Source organism: Copadichromis virginalis, linkage group LG6 (assembly GCF_057382275.1).
Source record: "Copadichromis virginalis isolate Kocher_CV1m ecotype Utaka linkage group LG6, C_Virginalis_male_GT1.1, whole genome shotgun sequence".
In the NCBI taxonomy this organism is placed as follows: domain Eukaryota; kingdom Metazoa; phylum Chordata; class Actinopteri; order Cichliformes; family Cichlidae; genus Copadichromis; species Copadichromis virginalis.
The window spans coordinates 31,511,755-31,538,817 of NC_140623.1; the positions used below are offsets into that span (position 1 = coordinate 31,511,755).

Sequence of the window (27,063 nt, forward strand, 5' to 3'; positions counted from 1 at the left end):
CAAGGTCAATCCTGACAGGGCTGTTTCCACCCACCTCTGGCACAGCCTACATTCTCGGCAAAGACATTCGTTCTGAACTCAGCACAATCCGGCAGAATCTGGGTGTATGCCCTCAACACAACGTACTTTTCAGCATGTACGTATGCGTTACTGGGGGACAGACTTTTGTGGAAACTTTCAGTCTTTTGTGCTTTGGCTGTTAAGTGAACTGTTGCTTGCTGTAATGCAGGTTGACAGTCGAGGAACACATCTGGTTCTACGCCCGCCTGAAGGGTCTTTCAGAGGAGAAGGTGAAGGCGGAAATGGAACAAATTGTGAATGATGTTGGACTGCCTCACAAACGAAAGTCTCGCACAAGCACCCTGTCCGGTCAGTTTAAATTTGATTTATTTCAGTGGGCAGGTTGTGCAAAGGGATTTTCTGTTTAACGCTTCTACAGAAAGTCTGTCTCTGACTTTTATTTCTTGATGTCTTTTTAGGTGGGATGCAGAGGAAGCTGTCAGTGGCCTTGGCTTTTGTTGGTGGTTCAAAGGTTGTGATTCTGGATGAACCCACAGCTGGTGTTGATCCCTACGCACGCAGGGGCATCTGGGATCTCTTGCTCAAATACAGACAAGGTAACTAGATCTGATATTGTCTTAGCTTGTTATTTTTGTAGTTTTACATAGAATTTGAGTCAAGAAATCCACCCCCAAGAATGAAATGACAAATTCAGTTTTTTCTATTCTTAGGCCGCACTATCATCCTGTCCACTCATCACATGGACGAGGCTGACATCCTGGGTGACCGCATTGCCATCATTTCGCACGGGAAGCTGTGTTGCGTAGGCTCCTCTCTTTTCCTGAAGACCCACTTGGGGACAGGCTACTACCTGACCCTGGTCAAGAGAGACTATGACTTGACACTACAGTCATGCAGGAATTCTGCCAGCACAGTCTCCTATAGCAAGAAAACAGAAAAGGTACAAGAAATGTAAAAAGCAATATTAAGCTTTTTCAAATGAAGAAAAAAAAACTTTCTGTATCATTAATACAGAAATATACTCTACTATAGTAAAATAGAAAATATACATGCTGATTGCTAATGAAGGACAACTGATTTAGTCTTCCCTCTTAACATTGTCTTGTCTTTTAAACAGGAGGACAATGTATCAGAAAGCAGTTCAGATGCTGGTCTTGGCAGTGAACCAGAAAGTGAAACCACTACTATTGGTAAGAATCAATAACAAAGTGGCTGTCTTTCTTATAAAATTAAGCCCACATTATCAGTTTGAGCTCCAAAAAGGAAAGCTGTAATGTAAAATGACCTCTGTCCGTTTACTAACTTCTCACTCTCTCTGCTTTTTCTTCCCCACAGATGTCTCCCTCATTTCCAATGTGATTTTCAAGCATGTCCCTGAGGCTCGCCTGGTGGAGGATCTCGGCCATGAACTCGCCTATGTCTTGCCCTACCAGGCTGCAAAAGATGGCGCCTTTGTGGAGCTCTTTCATGAGCTTGATGACCGACTGACTGACTTGGGAATCTCAAGTTATGGAATATCTGATACCACCCTAGAAGAAGTAAGATACTACATTTTCATTTGGTTGGAGTTAACTTTTTTACATATTTATATGTCATTTGCATTATTTTTTGCAGTCTGTTTTCACCTTAGCCAGTATTTTAATTTATTTCCCTCTAACTCTTCAGATTTTCTTGAAAGTGGCTGAGGACAGTGGAGTGGATTCAGTTGAGCTCTCAGGTAAATCTGGGATATTTATTCCAACATTTCCACACCTAACGTCTCCTATGCAATCTACATTATAACACCATTTGTTGGTAAACATTAGATGAAATAATTAGAAATTAAATGCTGTGTAACTGAGTCTTAAATAAGAAGCATCAGGGAACATAGAAAAGACAAAACAATGGAATTTAAATAGTTTAGCTCAGCTCACTGATTCTCATGTGGCTGCAGATGGAGTCGTGCCCACCAGAACCCGTCGTCGTCATGCGTTCGGAGATCACCAGAGCTGCCTGAAACCCTTCACTGAGGATGACTTTGATTTCAATGACTCTGAAGGTGACCCAGGTAGAAATGGATTACCCAGCATGAAGTGCAGTGATAGCAAAGATCTTTTTCGCTATCATTCATCAAATCTTTCAGCCTATGCTTGTACCTAAAGTTTCATTTTACCAGATATATAAATATAAACAAAATTACAAATTTGCAGACATTAAGTTATTACAATCCATGTGTCACAAGTTATGTTTCCATGTTGTCACACTGCAGTTTTGCTGATGGGTATCATGTTGTCTGTGTTCAGAATCCCGTGAGACCGACTGGCTTAGTGGAACAGATGGCAAAGGGTCATACCAAGTGACAGGCTGGAGTCTGAAGAGACAGCAGTTTGTAGCACTACTGTGGAAACGATTCCTCTATGCTCGACGCTCTAGGAAGGGCTTTTTTGCCCAGGTATACTGGCATTAAACCCACATATATGGGCTCTACACACAGTGCTAGCCATTATATGAATGTTTATGCCTCGCTCAATCATGAGGCTCTTCCTAACTACTAACTTAATTGCCCCTTGGGGATAAATAAAAGTCTTTCTGATGCTGATTCTGATTCTATAAAATAATAGCTGTATTTTTCTCTTTTAACATCAGTGCTGTTATCTTTCAGATTGTGCTTCCGGCAGTGTTTGTGTGTATTGCCTTGGTCTTCAGCCTGATCGTTCCTCCATTTGGAAAGTACCCCAGCCTGGCTCTGGATCCTGGCATGTATGGAGAACAGTTTACCTTCATCAGGTAAGATAAAATCTGTCTGCAAAGAACTTTAATCCATTGTTTTGCAAAATAGCCCATTTTTCTCAGCCCATTAAAGATGTAAAACGTTACATAACGCTGCCTATCCTTTAGTGTTCTTACCAAAGCTGTAAATGCTAAGTAGAATTTTGTGACGATGTTCTTTTAACATGTATTTCTCCTACTTTTAGAGATAGTTTAAAATGGCATGTGTTATTAAAAGGAATGTGTTTTGTTTGTGCCTTTGCAGTAATGACATGCCTGAAGACCCTCATACCAACAATCTGCTTGGAGCTCTGACAGCAGAACCTGGCTTTGGAACACGCTGCATGGAAGGACAGCCAATACCGTGAGTTAACTTACATTTAGGAAAAATATTTAGATCTATATTATAGATCGTGTAAGAATCAGTCAGAATTTCAGGAAGAATGCTTAATGCATATGGACAAATTGGAGATTTTAATATGAGCGCCCTCTTTATGCTCCAGGGACATTCCCTGCACTGCAGTTCAAGATGAGTGGTCGGTCCCTCAAGTCTCTCAAAGTGTGAAGGACATGTTTGACAAAGGAAATTGGACCATGCAGAATCCGTCTCCATTGTGTGAGTGCAGCTGCGAAGGGCGCAAGAGGATGCTGCCCGAGTGTCCATCTGGAGCTGGGGGGCTTCCACCACCACAGGTTAGAGTTCTTTCCTTCTCATTGTTACCAAAGCACTTGCTCATAGGGGGTCATATGATTATATTTTCTCTGTTTTCTTTGTATTATTCTAGGGTCTTTACTTTACAACATAAATTACCTTGAGGCGACTGTTGTTGTGATTTGGCTCTGTATAAATAAATAATTGAAATTGAGATGGCAAATAAAATCTAAAACCAGTTAAAACAAAAGTCATATAATAAGTGTGAGCAACCAACTAGATGAATAATGAACACGAAATAACTGATTTGTCTGTTTTTGTATCCAGATGAAGCTCAGTGAGACAGACACTCTGCAGAATTTGACAGGCAGAAACGTTTCAGACTATCTGGTTAAGACCTACGCTCAGATCATTGGCAAGAGGTAACACTCCTCTGACATGTTATTATTATTTACCTTGATTTTTTTTTAATGCAAATTGTTCTCATTCAAGCAACTATCAAGCACTGAGTAATTTCTTTTCCTTTCTTACAGCCTGAAGAACAAGATCTGGGTCAACGAGTTCAGGTACAGTAACAGACATGATGCATCTTTAGTTCCTTCACAAATCAATAATACTGAGTGAGTGCTTCTCCGCTGTGTCCTTTCAAAGTATTAAAATGGCTGTAATCTATTGCAGATATGGCGGATTCTCATTAGGTGCAAGGAGTTCACAATTTCTGGCCCACGCAGATGAAACTGATCGGGCAATTGCTCAGCTGAGGAGACGTTTCCATCTTGAAAGAGTAAGAGATTTTATTACATTATGTACTACATAATCCATAAACCGTTCCATAATGGCCTGCTTTGATTTTGTCGGGATAAGACTCTTACAGGGGGTCTGTCTGTGCTGTTATAATTACAGCTGTACTGATGATAAACATGGTATCTTATTACAAGTCTGAGCAGTGTCAGTTTACACATGTGCTAAAAAAAGACTTGGCTCACTTCTTCTGTCTGCTGCCTCGCCCATTCTCCAGGGAGCTGCAGCAGATCGTTTCTTTCACAGTCTTTCCAGTTTCATCCAAGGATTGGACACCAAGAATAACGTCAAGGTTAGCACACACACGCACACATGCACACACGAGACAGCAGTTATACAACAGCACGTGGCTCTGGACATTACAGTTAAGCCTCCTTGATCAATTCCTTCAACAGTGCCATTGTTAAACCTGCAGCTTGCACACAAAATGTGTAGTACTCAACTGTAACGGTGGACCCAAGAAATACCAGCCGGAGCGACTTTTGACAGTGCAGAACTTTTTATTAAGCTCGGGTTGTAGTGGACACATATACTCCGCGCTCTCTTTCTCTGCTGTCACGTTCCGTCTCCGTCTGTCACTGCCAACACATAAAGAGACACAATCACTGTCAGATCCCAGCACACCTGTTCACCCCGCCCCTGCGCCGCCCCGGGAGCTCACTGCGTCACGCCTCCTCTGCAGCTGGCCAAGGACCACACCCACGCCACACATCCCCACCGCCCGACTGAGGCCGGGGCCCATCCGGCCGAACCTACTCCCCCCCCCCGCGAGCGAGAGAGGAAATCGGCCACGACCATCTGCGCGCCCGGCCTATGGATCACCTTGAACTTAAAGGGCTGCATGGCCAGATACCACCGAGTGATCCGGGCGTTGGCATCCTTCATGCGGTGGAGCCACTGCAGCGGGGCGTGGTCCGAGCAGAGGGTGAACGGGCGGCCCAGGAGGTAGTAGCGAAGGGAGTCGACCGCCCACCGGATCGCCAGGCACTCCTTCTCTACGGTGCTGTACCGTGACTCGCGGTCCGTGAGCTTCCGGCTGATGTAAGCGACCGGCCGGTCAACTCCCCCCACCTGCTGGGACAAAACGGCCCCCAGCCCTCTGCTCGAGGCGTCAGTCTGCAGACAGAAAGGGAGGGAGAAGTTAGGTGTGAACAGCAGCGGCTCTCCACAGAGAGCCCGTTTCACCTGCACAAACGCCGCCTGGCACCGCTCCGTCCACTGGACCAGATCTGGGGCACCCTTGCGGGTGAGATCAGTCAGGGGGCTGGTCAGGTCCGCGAACCCTGGGACGAACCGCCGGTAATAGCCGGCCAGCCCCAGAAACCGTCTCACCTCTTTTTTCGTCTTGGGACGCGGGCAGGATGCAATCGCCGCCGTCTTCTCCACTTGAGGTCGCACCTGCCCGCTCCCCAAGTGGTACCCCAAATACTGTACCTCCCTCCGTCCAACCGCACACTTCTTCGGGTTGGCCGTGAGCCCCGCCTGCCTCAGGGACTCCAGCACCGCGGCCACACACCGCACATGCCCCGCCCACGTGTCACTGTAAATGATGACGTCGTCTAGGTAGGCGGCAGCATAGGCAGCGTGGGGCCGCAGCACCCGGTCCATGAGGCGCTGAAAAGTGGCAGGGGCGCCGAACAAGCCGAACGGAAGCGTCACGAATTGGTACAACCCATACGGAGTGGAGAAGGCCGTCTTTTCCTGGGACTCTGTAGACAAGGGAATCTGCCAGTAGCCCTTGGTTAAATCCAGAGTCGTAAAAAAGCGAGCGGTACCCAACCGGTCCAGGAGCTCGTCGACCTGGGGCATGGGATAAGCATCAAAACGTGACACCTCATTCACTCTGCGATAATCGACACAGAACCGTATAGACCCATCCTTCTTTGCTACAAGGACGATGGGGCTACACCAAGCACTGTGTGATTCTTCTATTACTCCCAGCCTCAGCATTTCCTTCAATTCCCGGAAAACAATTTGCCTTCTATGTTCCGGCAGCCTGTAGGGCCGTGAACGCACCGTCACGCCAGGCCGCGTCTCAAAATGGTGCTCTATGAGAGAAGTACGGCCGGGCAAGGGGGAGAACACGTCGGCAAAGCGCTGTTGCAATGCAGCAACATCCGCCCTCTGGGCCTGTGTGAGATGGTCACTGCAATGGAGGGAGGCGGGGATGCTAGACTTTGGCGCCTCCGGCCCCAACTCATCTCTCCCTCTTACCAAGCTCACTAGAGAAGCGGTCTCCGCCTCCCTCCAGGCTTTGAGGAGGTTGAGGTGGTAAATCTGCGTGGCCCCGCCCCTGTCCGACCGTACTACTTCATAATCAATGTCCCCCACTCGCTGTGTGACCACGAAGGGTCCTTGCCACTTGGCGAGTAATTTAGAGCTGGAAGAAGGAAGTAACACAAGCACCTTATCTCCCGGTGAAAATTGCCTGAGTCTAGCCCCTCTGTCATACAGGCGTCGCTGCCGCTGCTGGGCCTGGAGCAAATTCTCCCGCGAGAGCCTCCCCAGTGTGTGCAGCTTTGCTCGCAGGTCCAGCACGTACTGAATTTCACTTTTCGCAGGGCTCGGACCTTCCTCCCAGTTTTCCTTAATCAGGTCGAGCACCCCCCGCGGCTTCCTGCCGTATAACAGCTCGAAGGGAGAAAATCCCGTGGAGGCCTGGGGCACCTCCCGCACTGCAAACAACAGAGGGTCTAACCAGCGATCCCAATTGCGTTCATCCTCGCGAATGAACTTACGAATCATGGATTTTAAAGTCTTATTCAGCCTCTCCACCAACCCATCAGTCTGAGGGTGGTAGACGCTGGTCCGAATAGATTTAATACCCAGTAATTCATACAGTTCCCGCAATGTGCGCGACATGAACGACGTGCCCTGGTCAGTCAGTATTTCTTTCGGAATACCGACTCGGGAGATGACCTGAAACAGTGCCTGCGCCACGCTCTTCGCTGAAATGGTGCGTAGCGGCACTGCTTCCGGGTACCGCGTTGCGTAGTCCACCAGGACCAGCACAAAGCGATAGCCGCGTGCACTCCGGTGCAATGGCCCGATGAGATCCATGCCAATACGCTCAAACGGGATCTCCATCAGCGGTAATGGGCGCAACGGCGCCTTTGGTACGGCCGGCTGGTTAACCAGCTGGCATTCGGGGCACGACGCACACCAACGGCGCACGTCGGCCCAAATGCCCGGCCAATAGAATCGGGCCATTATGCGCTCCAGAGTTTTCTCGCCACCCAAGTGCCCTGCCATGGGGTTCGAATGAGCCGCCTGGAAAATCATTTCCCGGCGGCTTTGCGGCACCAACAACTGTGTGCGGATTTCATTAGTGTGAGTGTCACGGCTCACTCTATAAAGCCGATCGTTCCGCAATTGGAAATGAGGGTACGTTCGCGCAGCGTCGGGGCGCACCGAGCGACCATCAATATCCATCACTTGGTCATAGGCTGAGCGTAGGGTGTCGTCCCGAGACTGCTCTAGTGGAAAATCTTCCGTGGGGTACACAACGGGAGGCGGCGGGGCTTCCGTGGAAGTCCCCGCCTCCTCCTCCCCCCCAGAGTCAGCGTCGGTCGACCCCGCGTCACCGCCGAGCGCCGCGCAAACGTCACACGAATTTACAGACCGCGATCGCATCCCCGCGTACTGCCCCAGTAAGCTGTGGAACCCCGGCCAATTCGTACCCAAAATAAGGGGATGCGACAGGCGCGGGCTAACCGCCGCCTTCACTCTATGCGTTTTGCCCCTGAATTTCAGCAACAGTGACACTACTGGGTACTTGTGAACATCCCCGTGCACACATTTAACCTCCACCCAGTCAGCCTCCAACAATGCCCCGGGGCGAACCAAACTTTGGTGGACCAGAGTCTGCGTGCAGCCCGTGTCCACCAAAGCATGGCGAATACCCCCTTGACACCTTACCGGCACGCGGTACGTCACTCCTGGACCGGGGGCGGGCGCTGGAGCGCCGGCAACGCGGAACACCTGCCCCACCTCCATGAGCGGACAGTCTCGGCGCAGGTGCCCCGGCCGCCCACACTTCCAACAGTCCGGCCCCGGCGTCTGTGCGGCTCCCCGTGGCTCCGGGGCAACCTCGGCGGCCGCCGGGGTTCCGGCGGGAAGCAGCGGCCGGAACGGGTTCCTGGGGCTCCACCCTGCTGCCTGCTCCGTTCCCGCAGGGCCGCCGCCTCTCCTCTGCGACGCCGCCGCCGGTGGCCTGGGCGGCGGAACACGGGCGCCCCGCCGCGGCTCCTCACGGCCCGGTCCCGGGTCGGCCGCCAGATGGTCCTCTGCCAGCGTCACCGCCGCCGTCAAATCCGCCGGGCGGTGGCAGCGAACCCAACGAGCCGTCGCCTCGGGCAGGCCTCCCACGAACTGCTCGAGGACGACCATGGTCAGCATCCGCGTCTCCCCAGCCGAGGGGCCCGGTCGCAGCCACCTCGCCGCCGCATCCTCCAGCTGCCGAGCCCAGGCAAACGGCCGCTCCCCCCCCGACATCCTGCTGGCCCGGAACTGACGGCGGTAATCCTCCGGGGAGAGCCCCAAACGATCCAGCACCGCCCGGCACACGTCCTCGAACACCCCCCGCGAGCCGGGGGGCAGGCTCAGCGCCGCCGTCTGGGCCTCACCCGACAGAAGCGGCAGCAGCCGGGCGGCCCACTCCTCCTCCGGCCACCGACAGGCCACCGCCGTGGCCTGGAAAGCCTCGATGAAAACCAGCGGGTCCTCCCCATCCCGCATCCGGTGCAACGTCACCGACAGCGGAGGGGCGGGAGCCGGCGCGGCCGCATTCCCCAGCAGCTGCCCCAGAGCCGCGGTCTGCTGCTCCGATTGCAGGCGAAGCAACGCCAACTGTTGGTCCTGCGTGGCCGCCTGACGAGCCGCCATCGCCGCCATGTCCATCATCATCTGGCCCAAGATCTGCAGCGGCTGGGCGGGCGGTGGGGCGGGCGGCGGCGCCGCCGGGGGAGCAGGGGGAGCCGGCAGGGGACCGGACATCACGCGTGGGTTTCGGCACCAGTGTAACGGTGGACCCAAGAAATACCAGCCGGAGCGACTTTTGACAGTGCAGAACTTTTTATTAAGCTCGGGTTGTAGTGGACACATATACTCCGCGCTCTCTTTCTCTGCTGTCACGTTCCGTCTCCGTCTGTCACTGCCAACACATAAAGAGACACAATCACTGTCAGATCCCAGCACACCTGTTCACCCCGCCCCTGCGCCGCCCCGGGAGCTCACTGCGTCACGCCTCCTCTGCAGCTGGCCAAGGACCACACCCACGCCACATCAACCTACATGCTATTTATGTTGAGTATGTCATAGATAATGAACATTACATAGATTCCCCTCCACATTGGTGAGATTTATTGCCCTGTTTTCTTTCTTACAGAGTATCAAGTAATGTGTATTTTTCTTGTACTTGTACTTTCACATTTTAAATGCAAATGGTGTCTGGCACTATTTGGTGTCCAAAATAACAGCAAATGCACTATAACATTAGAACCTAAGTGGGTTTTTTTAAGTGCTACTTTGACTGTGGAAAGATAATAAGTGCTCAAGAGGGGGTAAAATAAATGAATGCTGTAGACTTTCCTTTACTCTTACAGACTTGTAACACTTAGCTGATCTCCAAGCTGCTGTTTTATGTCTAAGCTCCTTTTATTTAGTCTCTAATGTTACATCAAGTGAAACTCTCACAATTGCCTCTCTTAATGCAGATTTGGTTTAACAACAAAGGCTGGCACAGCATTGGTTCCTTCCTCAATGTGATGAACAACGCCATTCTACGGGTCAGTCTGCCAGGTGGAAAAGACCCCACAAAGTTTGGCATCACTGCCTACAATCATCCACTCAACCTCACCAAGGAGCAGCTCTCACAAGTCGCGTTGTGAGTATTACAGTGACTACAGTGCTGAATTCAAAGGTTTAACTATCTCTTTGGCCTCTCCTTACTCCCGTTGTGTCTTTTGTTATTTCTTTTCCAGGATGACAACATCGGTGGACGTGCTCGTGTCCATTTGCGTCATCTTCGCCATGTCCTTTGTGCCCGCCAGTTTTGTGGTCTTTCTCATCCAAGAGAGAGTGAACAAGGCTAAACACATGCACTTCATTAGTGGAGTACAACCCTTCCTCTACTGGCTGGCCAACTTTGTCTGGGATATGGTAAGTCATTTTAGTTTTTCGAAACTTAAGGTTCATTTGGCTCAAGACTTGAAAAAGACTTGAAAACCACAGTCGTGATACAACATCTAGCTTATTGAAAGTACATTTTTTTATCCCATTTGCAGTGTAACTACATCGTTCCCGCCACACTGGTGATCATCATCTTTGTGTGTTTCCAACAAGACGCCTACGTCTCCTCCACCAATCTGCCTGTGCTGGCTCTGCTGCTGCTACTATATGGGTAAATTAGGCACAAACACAATTTCTTTGTCTCTTTCCGTTTTTGTTTATCTTTAACCTGTTTTCATATAAAATTCTGTTTGTGTCTTTTTTCAGATGGTCAATCACCCCTCTGATGTACCCAGCTTCATTTTTCTTTAAAATACCCAGCACAGCCTACGTGGTTCTTACTAGCGTCAACATACTGATAGGAATCAACGGCAGCGTGTCCACATTTGTTCTCGAGCTGTTTGGAAGCAATGTAAGCAGTTATTAGTAGCAGGAGACTTGTAAATTTGTAAGGAATTACTCAAAAATATCTAGAGTTGCAGGTTTTTGAATGACTGACATTGAATTTTCAACCTTTCTTGGCTAAATGCTGCCTTCATTCCTCCTTCAGGAAATCGGTGGCATTAATGATATCCTGAAGAATGTGTTCCTCATCTTCCCTCACTTCTGCTTGGGAAGAGGACTTATTGACATGGTGAAGAATCAAGCAATGGCTGATGCTCTGGAGAGATTCGGTAAACACAGCAGGCAGTTGTTAACTACAGCAATAAATGTGTTCTTATTAGTTTTTGACAAGGTACGAAAAATAAGTGTTTGTTCCTAAAATGTATGTCCTGTTGTAGGTGAAAACCGGTTCCGCTCTCCTCTGGCCTGGGACATGGTTGGAAAGAACTTGTTTGCAATGGCCATTGAGGGTGTTGTCTTCTTCTGTATAACCGTCCTCATTCAGTATCACTTCTGCTTCAAGGCCAGGTGGGGGAAACTTATTACATACATGTGATTATTCTGTTTTAAATGCATTAAACTTTGTTCTCCATATCACAACACTCAGACTTAACTCCTTTCCTCCGTAACTTTCAGGTCATCCACTAGTCATCTGAAGCCCATCGGAGAGGAAGACGAGGATGTGGCAAGAGAGCGACAGCGGATCCTCAGCGGTGGAGGACAGTCAGACATCCTGGAGCTCAGACAGCTCACCAAGATTTACAAGCGTAAACAGAAGCCAGCAGTGGACCGGCTGTGTGTTGGCATCCCTCCTGGAGAGGTATTGCTGTCTTTTAGCTTTTATACATATGAGGATGAGTAATTTCTTTTTCAGTTAAGGATTAGCAAATGGCATTTTGAATGTGAAATATTAAGTAGAATATATTCTTCCTCTTTCCTGCAGTGTTTTGGTTTGCTGGGGGTGAATGGAGCAGGAAAAACCAGCACCTTCAAAATGCTGACAGGAGATTCTGTGGTAACAAGTGGCGAGGCCTACCTGGCTGGCAAGAGGTGAGAGACAAGAAAAGACGTCATATCATACGACACTATGTAGATTACAACACTACTTAATTCATGAAAAGGTGTTACATTTCAGGTTTCTTTTTCTTTCTTCATATCACTTAAAAAAAACACTTTAATCTATTTTCTCTTACTGCAGTGTAACCACAGAGATAGATGAAGTCCATCAGAACATGGGCTACTGTCCTCAGTTTGATGCTATCAATGACCTACTGACTGGCAGAGAGCATCTCGAGTTTTATGCTATCCTGAGAGGAGTGCCCGAGAAGGAAGTCTGTGAGGTCAGCAACAAGCATACACACGTGATACATATTTGCCTTTTACACGTAAACTACACCTATAATTCTACTTGTGCAGTGTTGTTGTTTGGGTTTTTTTCCTATTTTATATTTCAACTAGACACTTTACCTGATAATGATAACACTTTCAGCCATGATATGATGTTTCAGCCAGAAGTCAGTTTAACACACGCAAAACTCTAACCCTCCACTAGGTGGCAGACTGGGGCATCCGTAAACTGGGTTTGATGAAGTATGTGGACAAGGCAGCTGGCAGCTACAGTGGAGGAAATATGAGGAAACTGTCTACTGCTATTGCTCTAATAGGAGGACCACCTGTTGTGTTTCTGGTCAGTGAAACTAATAATAACAATAATAATAAAGCATTGCTGAATGTTAAAGCTCCTAAAGTCAGTGAACTGTCTCGTAAATATGATTGTGTAGCAGCAGCTGAGTACCTGCTCTTACATGTTCGCAGGATGAACCAACTACAGGCATGGACCCCAAGGCACGTCGTGCTCTCTGGAACGCCATCCTGAGCATCATCAAAGAGGGGCGATCTGTAGTCCTGACCTCTCACAGGTTCGACAGGCCCTTCCGGTCCATGTGTTTGTTTACCTGGACATTCTTTCTTTTTTTTTCTTTTTTTTCTAATTCCCCCCTTATGAATATCTTTCTTATGTGTCTTGTAATAGTATGGAGGAGTGTGAAGCTCTTTGCACCAGGATGGCCATCATGGTCAACGGCAGGTTCCGCTGTCTGGGCAGCGTGCAGCATCTCAAAAACAGGTCAGACCACAAAAAATCACCTCTCACAACATTGTAGCTCACAAAAAGTCGTTTTACACTTTTAGCAAGATTAATGGTATTATTTTATGTTTATGACTATATATGGCAGCAATCCTGATTCTGTATTTCTGTCAGCTGATTCATATGAAGGAAAGACTGGTCTTCAGCCCCATAGCAGGGGAAAAAAACTGAATGTATATATATTTAATATACTTGTTAGATTTGGAGATGGCTACACAATCATCCTACGGGTGGCGGGACCAGACCCAGACCTTAGGCCAGTAATGGACTTCATAGAAAGGGAGCTACCAGGGAGCACGTTGAAGGAGAAGCACCGCAACATGCTCCAGTACCAGCTTCCCTCATCCCTCACCTCTCTCGCCCGAATCTTCTCCCTGCTCTCAAAGAACAAAGAGGCTCTCAGCATAGAGGACTACTCTGTTTCTCAGACCACTTTAGACCAAGTAAGCAAACTTACAAACAATCATTATGAACATCCAACTTCAATTTAAGCATGCTCATTTGTTTTTCCTCTTCTTCGCCCTCCTTTTCCAGGTGTTCGTAAATTTTGCCAAGGACCAAAGTGACGAGGACCACTTGAAAGATGTCCATCTGAGCAAGCGGGACGCTGTTGTAGTGGACATTTCCCAGCTGAACTCTTTTCTCACAGACAACAAGACCAGGGAGAGCTGTGTCTGATTCCACAACATACCATCTGTGGGAGTTGCAATGCTTCGCCCACCCTCCCCACGACCGAGAAAAGATGGACCACTAAACTCTGGGGAGACAGACTGCGTTCATTTTTTTTTTCTACTTTTTAGTCTTTTTCAATTGTCATCATTTCTCAGTGGACCTGCATTTCAATGCACAGCCTCTTGAAAAGGCAGAGACTGCAGGTATTGTGACAGACACTGAAACAATGAAAGCTCAATGCAAATCAATGCAAGAAATATATATATAATTATGTTTAAGATGACGAGATATTTCTGTGAGGGTAGGAGACAGGTGCTTCTCCTTCACTAGATTGACAGAAAGAAAGGAAAGACTCAGAACACTTGAACTGACAGCAGAATTTTAATGCTGTATTAGACTGGAAAGCATGTGTAGCCTAGCTACCCACTCAATGGGCAAGACCCAGGGGACGGCAGAAGATCTCTCAGTTTTAAACCCCTTTCCTAAAGTAGTTAGCTGTGGTCAGTGAGGGTGTTAATGTATTTGCCTGTATGGAGAAATCAGGATGATATAAAAAAACAAATTTGGATCAGTCACTGCCAGCTGTTAAATCTGTTCAACCTTTTTAACCTGGTTAAAAACAGACTGACTGCTTTTTTATTCAGGGTCAAACCTTTCTAGATTTCTTTTCATTACCAAGCGCAGTTTGGGGGATTTTTTTCTATATCAAATGATGGTTAAAAAAAAAGCTTTTACAATCCACTTTTAGTCACAAATGTGCAATCATCAGCATAGTAATTTTTACTAATTACATTTTTAAAGGTAATTTAATTCCTCCAGGCAAACATAACCTTGACAGAGTTACTTTTCTTCAAATAACAATTAAGAACTGCTAACCAAGTTGTTTTGTTTTTATTTGTCGTACTTGGTGTCCTTGACATTGTCCAGCATAGTGCCTAAACTGGCGGAGACAGAAATTTGAGCACTCCATTAAAACAACAATGTATGTAGGCTGCCAAGGAATGTATAAGACAGATACCAACATGCATCAAAGCACAAAAAAAGCCCAATTTCTTTGTGTGTATAGAGAAACTTGACTGTTTTGTTTTAAAGTGTGTCCTTCATCGTGAAAAAACAACAACAACAACAAAAAAAATCTTGTGGTTCTTTGTTATATGCACAAGATGTACAGTCTGCTATGCTGGCTTGTTGTTACTCACTCTGTCCTGTTCGGACAAAGGAGGGCTAAGGATTACTGAAGAATTTTTGAAAGTCAAATGGAAATATATAGTGCATGCTTTCCAATGGGCCACACACCTGGACTGTCTGGCCTTTTTTCTGTGTACCAAAGCATGCCGCCAGATCTGAGTGTGACCAGGATGTGCTTTTATAAACATCAGTGCGAGGGTACCACGGAAGCTTTTCAGACCTGAGCCAGTGCCGATGTGGATATTATGTACAGTAGCAATTTTGTGACGTCAAGTCGAAAAAAAAGATGTTACCAGTGGAGTGAACAAACAGTATCTGTGCCAAATGAAGATGAATATGTATCCTTAACCAACCAGCATAATCTGGAGGAGGCAAATGTTTTTTAAAGTTTGTGTTGTGCTTTTATCCATCAGCTCAGTCAAAATCCTCCTATTCTCATTGTCAACAGCGTGAAACAAACTTGTGCTCTCATTCAGTCTTATTTAGACTGCAAGTTCTTTCTATCCTCTGGTCATGTTGCCAAATTCTACTCTGTCCACGTCCATAAACTGCCACACTGAAGGTATCTGTGCTGTCAGTAGCTCTGATATAGGACAAGCTGTTGAGATATTTTGTTTATAAGAGCTAGTCAGTAAGCCAGGCTAAAATCGAGGACCATGTCAATTAATACTTATGCTTGTAATGCTTTATAGTTCAGAAGTCCAATCCAGGCTTTAAGGTGATAACAGGTGCTCTGTTTCACGCGGAATCTCGGAAGGGGGTTCCAATATCTCGGGGATAACTGCTCTGGGGCTGACTCTGTTACCAACACAAAGGGTCTGATCCCCATCCCACCAAACCCCTGTTTTAAATTTGAGCACTTTATAGGTTTAGTATAGTCTTTTATTTCAACTATTTTAAAGTGGAAATCATGGCAAAAGAGACATGTAAAAACAAATCTCTGCACTGGAATACAGACAAAACAAAGTTAATCCACTGCATAAAACGATTTGTTTGAAACTTGAAATAGAGAACAAAGGCTTACATGTGATCGTGAGAAATGAGTGAAATAGTCAAAAGCAGAGATAGTAGCAAGTTAACGAGAGAGCGAGACAGTACTAAGGTAGGGATTTTTCTCTTCTCATGCTCAATATTATTATTTGTTTACATTTTTAAGTATTATGGCCGTTTGTGGTTGTTACCCATTATGTATAGTTATTCTTTACAGTAATAAATTCATACATTTTCAAAAAAAAAAAAAGGTTCACGATGTGATTACTTTGACTTTGCTTTCACAGTACCTGTGTGCTAGATTAAAAAAAGAAAAAAAGGGTGGGCTTGTCACATGGAAGTTTGTAGCTACTGGATGAACAAAAGATCAGTTTATGTTTGGGTGTGTGGGTTAATGTGTGCTGGTGACTAAGTTTCTAGAGATTTCATGCGTCTGTGTGTCCATTTTCATCTGCTGTGTTCCCACACACGTATACACACCCACCACACACACATTTTATTTGCCTTTAAAAAGAGAAGCATACTCACGGGTTCCTGTCACTCCGAGTTATTCACCCACCAACATCATGACTGGGAGAGTTGTTTTTCTGGGACTTCTGCTCATCTGTATGACTGCAGGTAACAAAGAAAAGCCCTCTATTCTAAACAAACAATCATTCTTCTGTATGTGGGGTACTTTTAAGTGAAATTATATTTGTGTTAGATCGGGGTTAGTTAGTTTGGGGAGCAGCTGCAGTTGTAGAAGCACACTGACATAATGAAGTTTTATTGTTTTACAACACTGAGTTGAAGGGTTTATGCTTCAACACTGATCACCAAAAACAACAGTCAAATGTCACAGACAAAATATCTCTGTAAAGTATAGTTAAGTTGACTTCATTATAAATAGGAAATACAGAATACTTGGTTACATATGCATACGCATTTTGCAATATGGGGCTGTTATGTCAGGTGTGTCAGTTTTACTTTAGTTATTAAATTCTATGCACTCATACACTTAGTGAACATTTTACATATTAACAATACAGCAGTAGTAGTTTCTCATTCTAGTGCACAGTTTGAATCAGTGTAGTTACTTCTTTGAAGGCCAAATTTTTTTTTTTGGCCTTTCTTTATTTCTTGACTATTATATGAACTATTTTTAATATATATATATTTTTAAAGTTTTCTTTGGGTTTTTTTAAGGTGCAGAAGAGAGGTCTGGACTCATGAGAAAGGTGACATATTTTTAAATAGAAACTTTATATTTGAGTACTTTCGGGGATTGGATTTGTTTTAACTGAAGCTACAGCTTTGTTGCTGAAATGTTGTTAGTATTATTGTATCTATTATAGAATATAAATGACAAATGTTTACCTTTCTGCCAGCCTACTTGTCCTGACACGGCAGAGATTGTGGCGTGTCCTTTGAACCTCTCTCCTGTATGTGGCAGCGATGGAAACACTTATGCAAATGAGTGTCAGCTGTGTGCCCAGAGACAGTGAGTACACACAGCTGCTCTACACTCCCAGTATTCACACATTACTTCAACATCACCCAAGCCTGCATTAAGGAGGATATAATACTTGCACATCCATCTGTTTGTAAAAAATAAATTAAAAAATAAATTAGACAAATAATTGCTTCATGATTCAAATAATGAAGCTTTCCAGGTCATTCTTGATTCATTTTTACGAGTAATAAGCATGTAGATGTTAGTGATTTTTTTAGGAAAGTAATAGTTATATCATGGGAAATGATAAAGTTCTACATTTGAACAGGTAATTTAGCAGCAATGCTCTTATTCAATATTGCCAAAAATACTGACAAAACTATAGAAGATAGGATTAAGATAAGATAAAATCCTTACATAGGGAATATTGTGAGTCTGAGTAAAATAAATAAAGTCAATGCTGCGGTAATGTGAGGGTTTTTTTTAATTATCAGATAATGATTAAAATAAAACATTATCTTATATAGGCTTGAATCTTCCTCAAATGACAGACAGATTTAGCTACAGGAAAGTAATGCTATTTTAGGATGATGTATTTCTTTTAAAAAAAGATCTCTGTCTCTGTTTCTCCCTCTTTCTGTTTGTTCATGACCCGGTAACTCCTGACACATTTTATCTCTGTTCACAGATGAAATGTGACCTGTAGTTAACATGACCTCATTTTCACTCTTTATCATATGTTAAACTAAAAGTCATTTGACAGAAATCATCCCAGTCATGTCGTTATTATTTTCTTATCAGATCAACGAAGGTGGACATTATGATTGTCAAAGAGCAGAGCTGCTGACCTCCACACCTGGTGAAGTCACTGTCAAGGGCCCAATCAGAATCAAGTGAAATGATTCCAACTGTTTTAAATACTTACCGCAATCAATAAATATCATTCAACAGTGTGCTTGGGGTATTTTCTTTTGTTATCCACCAAATTCACATTTCACCAAAGCAGACAATAATAAGGAGAGTGAAACAGACGAAAGATTGAACAAATGTTTCAGTGAAGACAATGCTGAATAGAAGAAAGAAAGAAGAGATTTGTTATTTAGAGACAGGAATCAGTGTAACATTCCTTTGTAAAGTGAAGACACAAGGTGAATGAACACTTGGTTATCTAACTGGGTGAGCTAACTGTTTACACTCCTTTCACTGAGTAACACAGTGGTCGATAGTGTATGTGTGTGGCAGAAAGAGTGACAGAAAGAGGAAGGACTGGACAGACAAAGAGCGAGACCAAACGAAAAAAGAAAAAACACAGAGGACAGTAAAACAGCAGAGTTATAAAAGTGTTGAGTCCTGAGGCCAAAGGTCAACTTCATATTAGTCACATGACTAAAACCAGGAAAAGGAGAAGTGGGATCACTCCACAGCCTGCTTTATCTTTACAGCACAGCAGAAACAAAGTTTTCTGGACAGTAATGAACCAACTTATCGAAAGATGATTAGAAACTTGCTGGAACATGAGTGAGTACAAACTTTAAACACTAAATGTTAAATGTGTTACATTACAGATCTTTACTTTGTTGTAATCAGCTGTATATTGTTGTCGCCGTTCGAGTTTACAAACTGATTCTAGGAGTTTGAAACAAAGACACAGGGACAGAACTTGAACTGACTTTATCAGTGCACTATGAACCCTTTTTATTAAATGCTCTTTTATCTCTATCTGATTTAGTAAGTAAAGCTTTGGTAAGGTTTTGTAAGGCTTATTCCACTCAGATCAGCACTTTAGTTTAAATAGGCTCTGTCCTGTTGGTGTCTTTTTAGTCTATCAAATTAATTTGTACTCAGCAGAACAAAAGGGAACAAACTAGGTGTTCCTTAATTTGTCATGTGTTACAGTGCATTATGTTACATTGTGTTCATAGTATCGTTGTGTCTCCAGGGTCTCCCCGGATGAGGATTGTCACCAAAGAGTGTCTGTGGAGCTAATCTTGCATCTTTCACTCATACCAGCAGTAAGCTATTCATTCATTAAAACTGGATCTTAGACATGGTCAACTACAACACTGCCTATAATAAGACCATATTAATAATGCAGAGTTTCAGAAACTCCCTTAATAATTGAAATTTGTTTTGTATTTGAACAACTCAAGTATGTAGTGTCCCAACTTAATTTCAGCCAGGCCTATTTTATTCAAAAGATGTCTATTATCCATGGTGGGGTGTTTTTTTTATTATTAACTTTTTTTGTAGAGAATTGAAAAATATTTGTAATGCAAGTAATGTGTTAAATTACGTTATCAAAAAAAAAATTATATTTACTATACCACCCAACAGTGGCCAGAAATACAAGCCAGAAACTGTCACCTAACTCAAGAAATGAATAAGTGTTGTGTGTGCTCACAACAGAAAACTTAGCACTCTAACTTTGAATGGTAACTTTAGTCACTTTTACTGAAGACAACATTGAAAAAAAATAAAAGAAAGTCTGGGGTGACTCTAAACTTTTGCATAGTATTGTGTAACCAAGGATTACGAGTAGCACTAGCGCAGTGCTACTGGGAATGCAGGGTAACAGCATAGCAACATACAAAAAAACTGCTGCCACAATAAGTGAGCAGCACTGACTGGTGCAGCAATATATAAGGATCAAATAAAGCCTTTATAAGAGACCCATATGCTCACCCTATTTCCTTGTTCACACAGTTGATGCGAACATGACATTATTATTTATTATAGTATTTATGATGTGATATCTTTTCATCCAGGTGTTGATTGCAGGGGTGCTGTCATTCCTTCAGAAACGAGCCCAGAGGCTGGCCATTGACGACAGACTGCCATTCCTAGATCGACGTTTTGCTATAGTTGTGTAAGTCAACAGGAGTAGTAACAACAGATGGGTCCTCAAGTCAGTGTCTTATCTTTTATTATACAATAGAACGAGACGTAAATATCAGTCATAAGTTTGTAGTTTTAAACTAATGTATTGGTGTAAAAATTAATTAAGTATGCAATCATCTAGGTAAGGAATTCTCAGAAAGTTGATTTTGTTCTTCGTTTTCAGTGGGAGAAAGTTTTCGTCACTCTTCCTCTCATGACTGAAACCAGCACCACTGATGAACAATGGGAACAATTACTCGTCAGCCCGTTGTTTGTCAGTAGTGCTAGTTTCAGTCATTATGCAAAACCACTGTTTATAACGTTGGGGAAACCTGCATTCAGCTGAGACCGAAGAAGTCACTTGGATGGGTGACGAAACCGTTGTCCTACTGAAAACGCTACGTCCAGATGACCAGAATCAACTTTTTGGGATATCCCCTACTAAGTTTCACTGACATCCTTTAAGAATCATTTACTTGTGTCTGTATGACTACAGCATCACTATGGCTTTTTCTGTACTTATGGTTGTTTTTCTATTAATCATTGTGCCTCAGCCCTTTGGATACTGTAGGCAGCCTCAGTAATCGTTGGTCTTATGGCTTTGCCTTTGGGGCCGTATCAAGCAGCGTCTTGCTCCTGTTCTCTGAAAACTATGTCCCGTTCACTGTTCCATCCTGGGCCAGAGGTACATTGTTATCCTCTTACTTTTTTACTGTAGAGTTTCCAAGAATTGTGTTGACAGATACACTGTTCTGACTGTTATCCTCAGCTTTTCTGTTCCTGATTGGAGCTTTAGAAGTGGGCTTGGTTTATTTCCCTTTCTTTGCCTGTCTGTCCACACCATTCAGAATGACAGGGGCAGTGCTGGGAATACTCTACTCTCTATTTTGGTAAATATTCAGACATAGTCTATGTATGCATGTTTTACAACATCATTTAAAGCTTCTCATAAACTAAAACAAAAATAAACTAATGGTTAATTTAAAAAAGGAACTAAAAACACAAAATATAATAAAAAAAGTTGGAGATTAAATAGATAGATTAACTGGTTGATGTGTGGGTGATTTAATTTTATTAACAACCGTATTACACATTTGTGTTTTTATGTTGTAGGATAGGAATTACAGCCTGGGAAACAGTCACTTGTCCCAGTGGTAAGGTAGGAAACCCAGCAATGTACCGTCCATCAAGCTTTCACAATATTCGACCCATGTTAATTAAAGGCATTCAAACTCTGCTGAACATTTAGCTATGAAGTTGCCTAGTGCATTAAGCTTTGAAGAACACATTTATGATTGTCTGTGTTTATGGTTTTAAAGATACTGGGTAAATACCAAAAGGTGATTTCCCAGTGGCCCCGTATGCTCTCCCTCATCTTCCTCTTCGGGCGATTTATTTACATCCTGGTCAAAGCTATTCGAATACGCCTGCACATGGAACAAGAGGTCAGAAATACCAATACATGGATTGTGATGATTCCTACTAAATACGTGTACAACATAACGTCATTACTGCCATCAAGAATATTATGTTGTTGGTAGCAAATGTGTGTGCATGTGCCCCATTCTGCCTGTAAACACAATAGCTCACATATTTTTTAAATTCTGATAAAACTTTGTAAGGGTGTAGAGTGGGGATGTGTTAACATTACATTAAAATTTGACTTACATTCACCAAGGTCTTCAAGTTGAACTTAATGATTTATTGGTTAAAAATGGACAAAAAGTCTCATTACCTCATCACACAAACTATTATTCTTACCAGTGTAGTTTGTATTTTCAACACACATACACATTTTACTAAAAATAATTACAATAAAAATTATGTCAGGTATTCTCTATTGAAATGGGCTTCAGCAGGGCAAACAACAATAGCCTGCAGTACAAACTTCCATACATTTTAAAAAAAGAACAAAGAAAACAAAATTCATACATTAAAAATACAAAGATAATAAAATGAATACTACCCAGATAGTAGCTGCCTTGGTTGAAGTCGATGTCAGTTGCTATCTTAATAACGTTTTTTTTTTCATAATAGATTAGAAAGTTACAATTTTTTATGAATATAGTGAATTTTGTCCGAGTATGAATGTCTGAATCTGTTGCCAGGACTCTGCAGAGCTAACTGAGCGACACCAGGTTCAGCATGTTAAGAGACTGCTGCAAAAGACACCCGGACATAGGTAAATACACCCACTCGTGTACACGACTGAAATTGGTTTAAGGCTGCCGGCAACCAGCGCCATCTTACCCTTCCTCCCGTACAGACATTACACAGACATCACATGGGGAAGACAGGTCAGAGAGGTAGAACAATGGAGGAGAAAAAGGAACTCCACCCATACTGATACTGAGCCGCTAAAGTGAGATCAGTTTGAGAACAAAATAGAGAACAGAATAGACATCCCCCCTCATTGCATAGACAGCATGCATCTGTTATCATGGTTCCGAATAGGTAGATGTTGTTCAATCTCCTCCATCAAGATCTGTCACCAGTATTTGTATTTTTACAAATCTTCAGGGTATCCTAGTTTCATTCTAATATAAAATGTGACTCAACATTGGATGTTAAGTTTTAATGACTGCATTTTATAGAAACCCAGTCTCAGACTGATTTAAAGTCCAGTCTGCTGTGTTCAAGCCATTTCAAAAGGTTTTAGTATCAAAAATGTGAGAGTTAACAATCCAGCTAATTGAAAATCACACGTGTCACAGTTCTGTAGAGAATTTTCAGTGCTGTTAAAAAAATGCTGCAGCTGCTATTGAACCTAAGAACAGGACAAATTGAAACTTTTCATCCATGTTTGTGTTGCAGTATGCCACTTACCTGGTTCCAAAGGAGGGTTTATGAGTGGGACCCCCACTTCAAGTATCCCAGCAGAATCATTGGCACTGTTGTAATATCCCTAATAGGCCTATATACGGTACGGAAAAATATATTTTATGATTTTCTTGAATTGTCTAATTGATTCCCTTTGTTTGGTGTTATTTAAATGATTTATACTTCTTCTGCAGGGACTCCTATATTCATTTATCTTTTCCATTCCTTTAGATGACACTAGCAGACTACAGTGTCAGTAGTTCTACTTTTGACAAAATTGAAACTTGGAAAAATACACTGAAAGATGTGGTTACTGCATGTAACGAGACAGAATCCCTGGGATACATGGTACCACAGCTGGAAGAATTTATCGTTGTGGCCAGGAGTAAGTAGTCCCTTCAGACTTTTAAAGGGGGAGCATTTATGAACCCTGTGATTAATATCACATATTATGTGTAAAGTGGATATCAGACACATTTTATTTCCTGCTGTTTTGAGAGTTAATATTGCCAGTAGGAATTACCAAATAAACCTCTATTAGAAAATTGAATAATATTTTTGTTAAATATTAGGAACACAATGGTCATCGCCATTTATAAGAATACAAAGTAATATACAGTAATATAAAGTTATGTATGTTTGAATTTATGTTTGTTTGTTTATTTAAGAATCCTGGCTAGCCACCACCATCTTTGCCAGTCTTAACTCTGTTGCCTACACCTTCCATGTTTTGGCATGTTACAGGTAAGAAATTTAAGAAACGGGTATAATGACTGTTAGCTATATTTAGTTTACAGCAAGACTACCATTTCTACTACCAGCAAGCAGACAAACAGATCTGAATTTGTCTGTAATTTAATGAGCTTACTGTTGCTTTAGGAAACACTTAAGGAGGCTCTGGAAAGGACAGAAAGTATTTCTTCCTGAGAAGTTTCATAAGCCTAGATCTGCTACGAGTGTGGTAAGCAAAACACTTGGATGCAAACACGCATACTGTAGAGCTGAAGTGATTTTAAATTATTGCATTCTTAACAAAGTACACAAAAATGTTTGTGCCATGAATTTTACCAGGCTTCCATTGCAAGATACTCGGGCTGGCAAATCGCTTTCACACTGTGGGGTAAGCTTTTCTTACCGTAAACTTTCAAAACAAGGACAACTGGCCTGATCTAAATAGGACATCCTGTATTAGGACTTGAGAACCAAATCTTAAGAATCATTTTCATACAGTAGCTTTCATCAAAATGCAAATCTATGTAGATGTAATCTATGCCAATAGATGAAATTAATCACAGAAAAGCTGTCTGACTTATTATACAGGCAGCTATTATAAGGAAAATATTTTTACAGTTGTTAATTATTTCTGCTTTTTTTAGGCTACCTGATTGTCCATTTTGTCCACTTCCTGTTTGCTTTGCTGATTGCTTACGTGGTGGTTCTTCCTATACTGAATGGGAAAGTGCTTAGCATGCTCTCCACACTGGGAACTATATTGTAAGGCTGTTTTTCTTTCTATAAGTGTGTTGCTATGATTACATATATAAATTAATGTGCACTCTGGCTGACCTTTAATGTTTTTCTGTGTCTCTTTTAGTCTGACCATCTGCATTGTAATTAGCCTGGTGATTCTTCAAATAATTTTGGTTCAGATCTTCTTCCTTCAGAACAAAATAGATGCCACAGACAAAGAGAAACCTCTAGCCCTCAACAACAGGTAGGTGTATCTCATATAAAGTGTGTTCTTGAGTCACACCAACACTCAGATCTTTCATTTGCCAGCAATTCATCGTGGTAGAAAAATGCCAAAAGGCATTTTAAAAATCCCAAAATCTCTCGTAAATCTCACATACTCAGTAAGTGGCTCATTAGATAGCAGATACAAAATATTTAAAGTAGTATGAAAGCATTATTGGCACTTTTTCAAGGAGATTTGCATATTCACAAGCAACCAGATGACCACCAGAGTCATAAAGAATTATAGTTAATATTTAATAGTTAATAGATATATATTGATTTCCAATGCTAACATCACTTAACAATTTTTTTCAAATATTAATAAGACAAAAGAATTTAACTCAAAGCACATTAACTTGAAATCACAATTTCCCCCTTTTTAGGAAGGCATTTCACTGCTTCAACTACTTCTTCTTTTTCTACAACGTGGTTATGGGGATGACCACCTGCATACTGAGGCTTCTTTTAAGCATTGTGGTGGGAACATGGTTGGTGTCTCGCATAGACCGAACTATTATGCAGCGGGGGTATGAGAACATGGATGCTGGTAAGCTTAGATTCAACTAAAAACATATAGTTAAGAAAAAAAGATCACAGCCAAACCTAAACTCTTTGGTATTTTAATATACTGCAGTAATAATGAAAAATAATTTTATCATTCATATTATTTGATGTCCAGAAGACCACATTCAGATGCATCCACGAGATGGCAGCATTTCAATGAGAATTACAAGTTACTTTGTCTCAAGGCAAATATTGGTATCAGTCAAATATTGATTAAAGCTAGTAAAAAAAAACAACAAAAAAAGATGTTATTTCACAAATAACATGTAAAAGACATGTAAAATGACAGCTTTGTGCTCATTTGTTCTTATGTTACTGCAATACCCTGTCTGATGGTGTGTGAATTTGTATCTCTGAATATTGATAATTGTATTTCCCCTTTTATCCAGGCTACACTACATGGATTGGGATGATCTTTGCTGACCATTATCACAACAACCCAGTCATGGTATCTTTCTGTCAGATGCTGGTGTCAAGTACGCTGCAGAGACACAATTCATCTGCTTACTCCACATTCGACAATAATGTGTCAGGTCAGTGGTGTGTCTGTGTGTCTCTTCCATTTATAGACACCTTTATACTGCTTTGACCTTTCTGTCATCTGATCTTTCTCAAACTTCTGTTTTATTATCACTTTCTGTTTGTTCAGAACCCCCTGTGAACAGTCGGGCCAGGAGGCGTTGGGCTTTGCTTTACACATTACTAAGGAACCCTCCCCTGATCATGCTAAGAAAGCACCACCTCTCGTCATCATCTCCCCCAGCAGACACAGTGCTGCAGGCTTGGATTTTGGCATCTCAAACACAGAGGCAACAGGCATTGTCAGAGCTGCCACCAGAGATCAAATTGCCACCAGAAGAAGACTGTTAATAACACATTTGATTCCGGTTCTTTAAAAAAATATAAGCTGGAATCCAATGAATGACGAAGACCTTTAATGGAAACTTGTTATAAAGCAGAAGGAAGTTTTTCAGCACTGCCATAATCTCACTACCTGTTATGTCACCAGCTGAGAGTGCCATAAATAAGTTTAGAACAACTTCACTAATTTGCTAGTTAGTGAATGTACTTCTTTTTAATGGAGTTCTGTGGCCTAGGGTCTGTGGGTTTTATGCGTGTATTGTTTTTTACAAATACATAGTTTTTACTCAGACTTGGCATAAGAATTCAAACATGAGTTCATGCCATCTCTTTCCCTGACTCAGAATGAAAGCATCTGCTGTGAAGGCAAATTTAAAAAAAATATAAATGTATAAATGCAGGGATAAACAAACCTTTGTATATTGTCACAACCTCTATAACATCTCGAGTTGGAGCTGGCCATACAGTTACTTGACCTACACCACACAGCTATTGTGCTTGTTATTTTTATTTTGTCTTGGCAGCATAAAATCTAACTGCTAATAAACACTACTTTTCCTTAAATGTCTGGTTGTGTTTAATAGTGAGCATTCATACAATTTTTTATAGTAGTACATATATAGAAAGGCCAGTGTAGGTTGTAGGTTGCTGAAAATAAAATCAAAATACAAATTAATAAAATGATACCAGAAATCCTAGAGTTGATGTTATTTGGATTAATACTTTGAACAATTAATCAAGGATAATGTATACCAGATGCAAAATTACTGGTATATTGTATGAATGATGCAAAACAGCATACTAATAATAAATTTACAACAAACATTTGCTTTGAGAATAGTGAAGTCTTTTTCTGCGATAAAAGTTTAAATTTTCCACAACACTTAAAAGCAGCTTTTCAAAAAAATTGATTAAACCTTTTTTGTGTGATGTAAGGAAATATGT

At 42.7% G+C, this 27,063-nt stretch overlaps 3 protein-coding genes across 4 annotated transcripts in view; all 3 read left to right on the plus strand.

The window, feature by feature from the left end:
• LOC146708106 (phospholipid-transporting ATPase ABCA1-like) overlaps positions 1-16,058 on the plus strand; it is a 41,719-nt gene extending 25,661 nt beyond the window's left edge. The window contains exons 20-49 of one of the 2 annotated variants that reach the window (XM_085459842.1): positions 5-136; positions 230-369; positions 480-617; positions 732-961; positions 1,139-1,211; positions 1,357-1,559; positions 1,687-1,738; positions 1,955-2,059; positions 2,304-2,452; positions 2,663-2,787; positions 3,035-3,133; positions 3,273-3,462; positions 3,749-3,843; positions 3,955-3,987; positions 4,100-4,205; positions 4,440-4,514; positions 9,937-10,106; positions 10,204-10,381; positions 10,507-10,622; positions 10,718-10,862; positions 11,001-11,124; positions 11,233-11,362; positions 11,471-11,654; positions 11,778-11,884; positions 12,033-12,174; positions 12,387-12,521; positions 12,650-12,753; positions 12,867-12,959; positions 13,180-13,423; positions 13,515-16,058. In XM_085459842.1, coding sequence (XP_085315968.1) covers positions 5-136; positions 230-369; positions 480-617; positions 732-961; positions 1,139-1,211; positions 1,357-1,559; positions 1,687-1,738; positions 1,955-2,059; positions 2,304-2,452; positions 2,663-2,787; positions 3,035-3,133; positions 3,273-3,462; positions 3,749-3,843; positions 3,955-3,987; positions 4,100-4,205; positions 4,440-4,514; positions 9,937-10,106; positions 10,204-10,381; positions 10,507-10,622; positions 10,718-10,862; positions 11,001-11,124; positions 11,233-11,362; positions 11,471-11,654; positions 11,778-11,884; positions 12,033-12,174; positions 12,387-12,521; positions 12,650-12,753; positions 12,867-12,959; positions 13,180-13,423; positions 13,515-13,658 — 3,961 coding nt within the window. In that variant the 3' untranslated portion in view covers positions 13,659-16,058. Of the gene's footprint in view, positions 1-4; positions 137-229; positions 370-479; positions 618-731; positions 962-1,138; positions 1,212-1,356; positions 1,560-1,686; positions 1,739-1,954; positions 2,069-2,303; positions 2,453-2,662; positions 2,788-3,034; positions 3,134-3,272; positions 3,463-3,748; positions 3,844-3,954; positions 3,988-4,099; positions 4,206-4,439; positions 4,515-9,936; positions 10,107-10,203; positions 10,382-10,506; positions 10,623-10,717; positions 10,863-11,000; positions 11,125-11,232; positions 11,363-11,470; positions 11,655-11,777; positions 11,885-12,032; positions 12,175-12,386; positions 12,522-12,649; positions 12,754-12,866; positions 12,960-13,179; positions 13,424-13,514 lie in introns of both variants that reach the window. The other variant, XM_085459841.1, reaches the window with a different exon arrangement.
• A 220-nt stretch (positions 16,059-16,278) lies between these two features.
• spink4 (serine peptidase inhibitor, Kazal type 4) lies at positions 16,279-18,215 on the plus strand. The gene is made up of 4 exons (XM_085459844.1): positions 16,279-16,448; positions 17,016-17,047; positions 17,198-17,310; positions 18,064-18,215. Exons 1-4 carry the CDS (start codon positions 16,397-16,399, stop codon positions 18,107-18,109), a joined length of 243 nt encoding a protein of 80 aa, XP_085315970.1. The 5' UTR covers positions 16,279-16,396; the 3' UTR covers positions 18,110-18,215.
• A 255-nt stretch (positions 18,216-18,470) lies between these two features.
• On the plus strand, positions 18,471-26,682 carry stra6l (STRA6-like). The gene is made up of 18 exons (XM_085459843.1): positions 18,471-18,780; positions 19,202-19,274; positions 20,028-20,128; positions 20,694-20,824; positions 20,909-21,029; positions 21,253-21,298; positions 21,459-21,584; positions 22,248-22,321; positions 22,954-23,062; positions 23,191-23,344; positions 23,628-23,703; positions 23,839-23,920; positions 24,031-24,079; positions 24,336-24,453; positions 24,554-24,673; positions 25,077-25,240; positions 25,647-25,790; positions 25,907-26,682. Exons 1-18 carry the CDS (start codon positions 18,755-18,757, stop codon positions 26,125-26,127), a joined length of 1,935 nt encoding a protein of 644 aa, XP_085315969.1. The 5' UTR covers positions 18,471-18,754; the 3' UTR covers positions 26,128-26,682.
• Positions 26,683-27,063: the final 381 nt, after the last annotated feature.

Coding starts and splice junctions, on each gene's coding strand:
- spink4 (XM_085459844.1), top strand. CDS start 16,397: ATGACTGGGAGAGTTGTTTTTCTGGGACTTCTGCTCATCTGTATGACT. Junction 16,449..17,015: donor GCTCATCTGTATGACTGCAG/GTAACAAAGAAA, acceptor GGTTTTTTTAAG/GTGCAGAAGAGAGGTCTGGA. Junction 17,048..17,197: donor GGTCTGGACTCATGAGAAAG/GTGACATATTTT, acceptor CCTTTCTGCCAG/CCTACTTGTCCTGACACGGC.
- stra6l (XM_085459843.1), top strand. CDS start 18,755: ATGATTAGAAACTTGCTGGAACATGA. Junction 20,129..20,693: donor CGACGTTTTGCTATAGTTGT/GTAAGTCAACAG, acceptor ATTGTGCCTCAG/CCCTTTGGATACTGTAGGCA. Junction 22,322..22,953: donor CAAAAGACACCCGGACATAG/GTAAATACACCC, acceptor TTTGTGTTGCAG/TATGCCACTTACCTGGTTCC.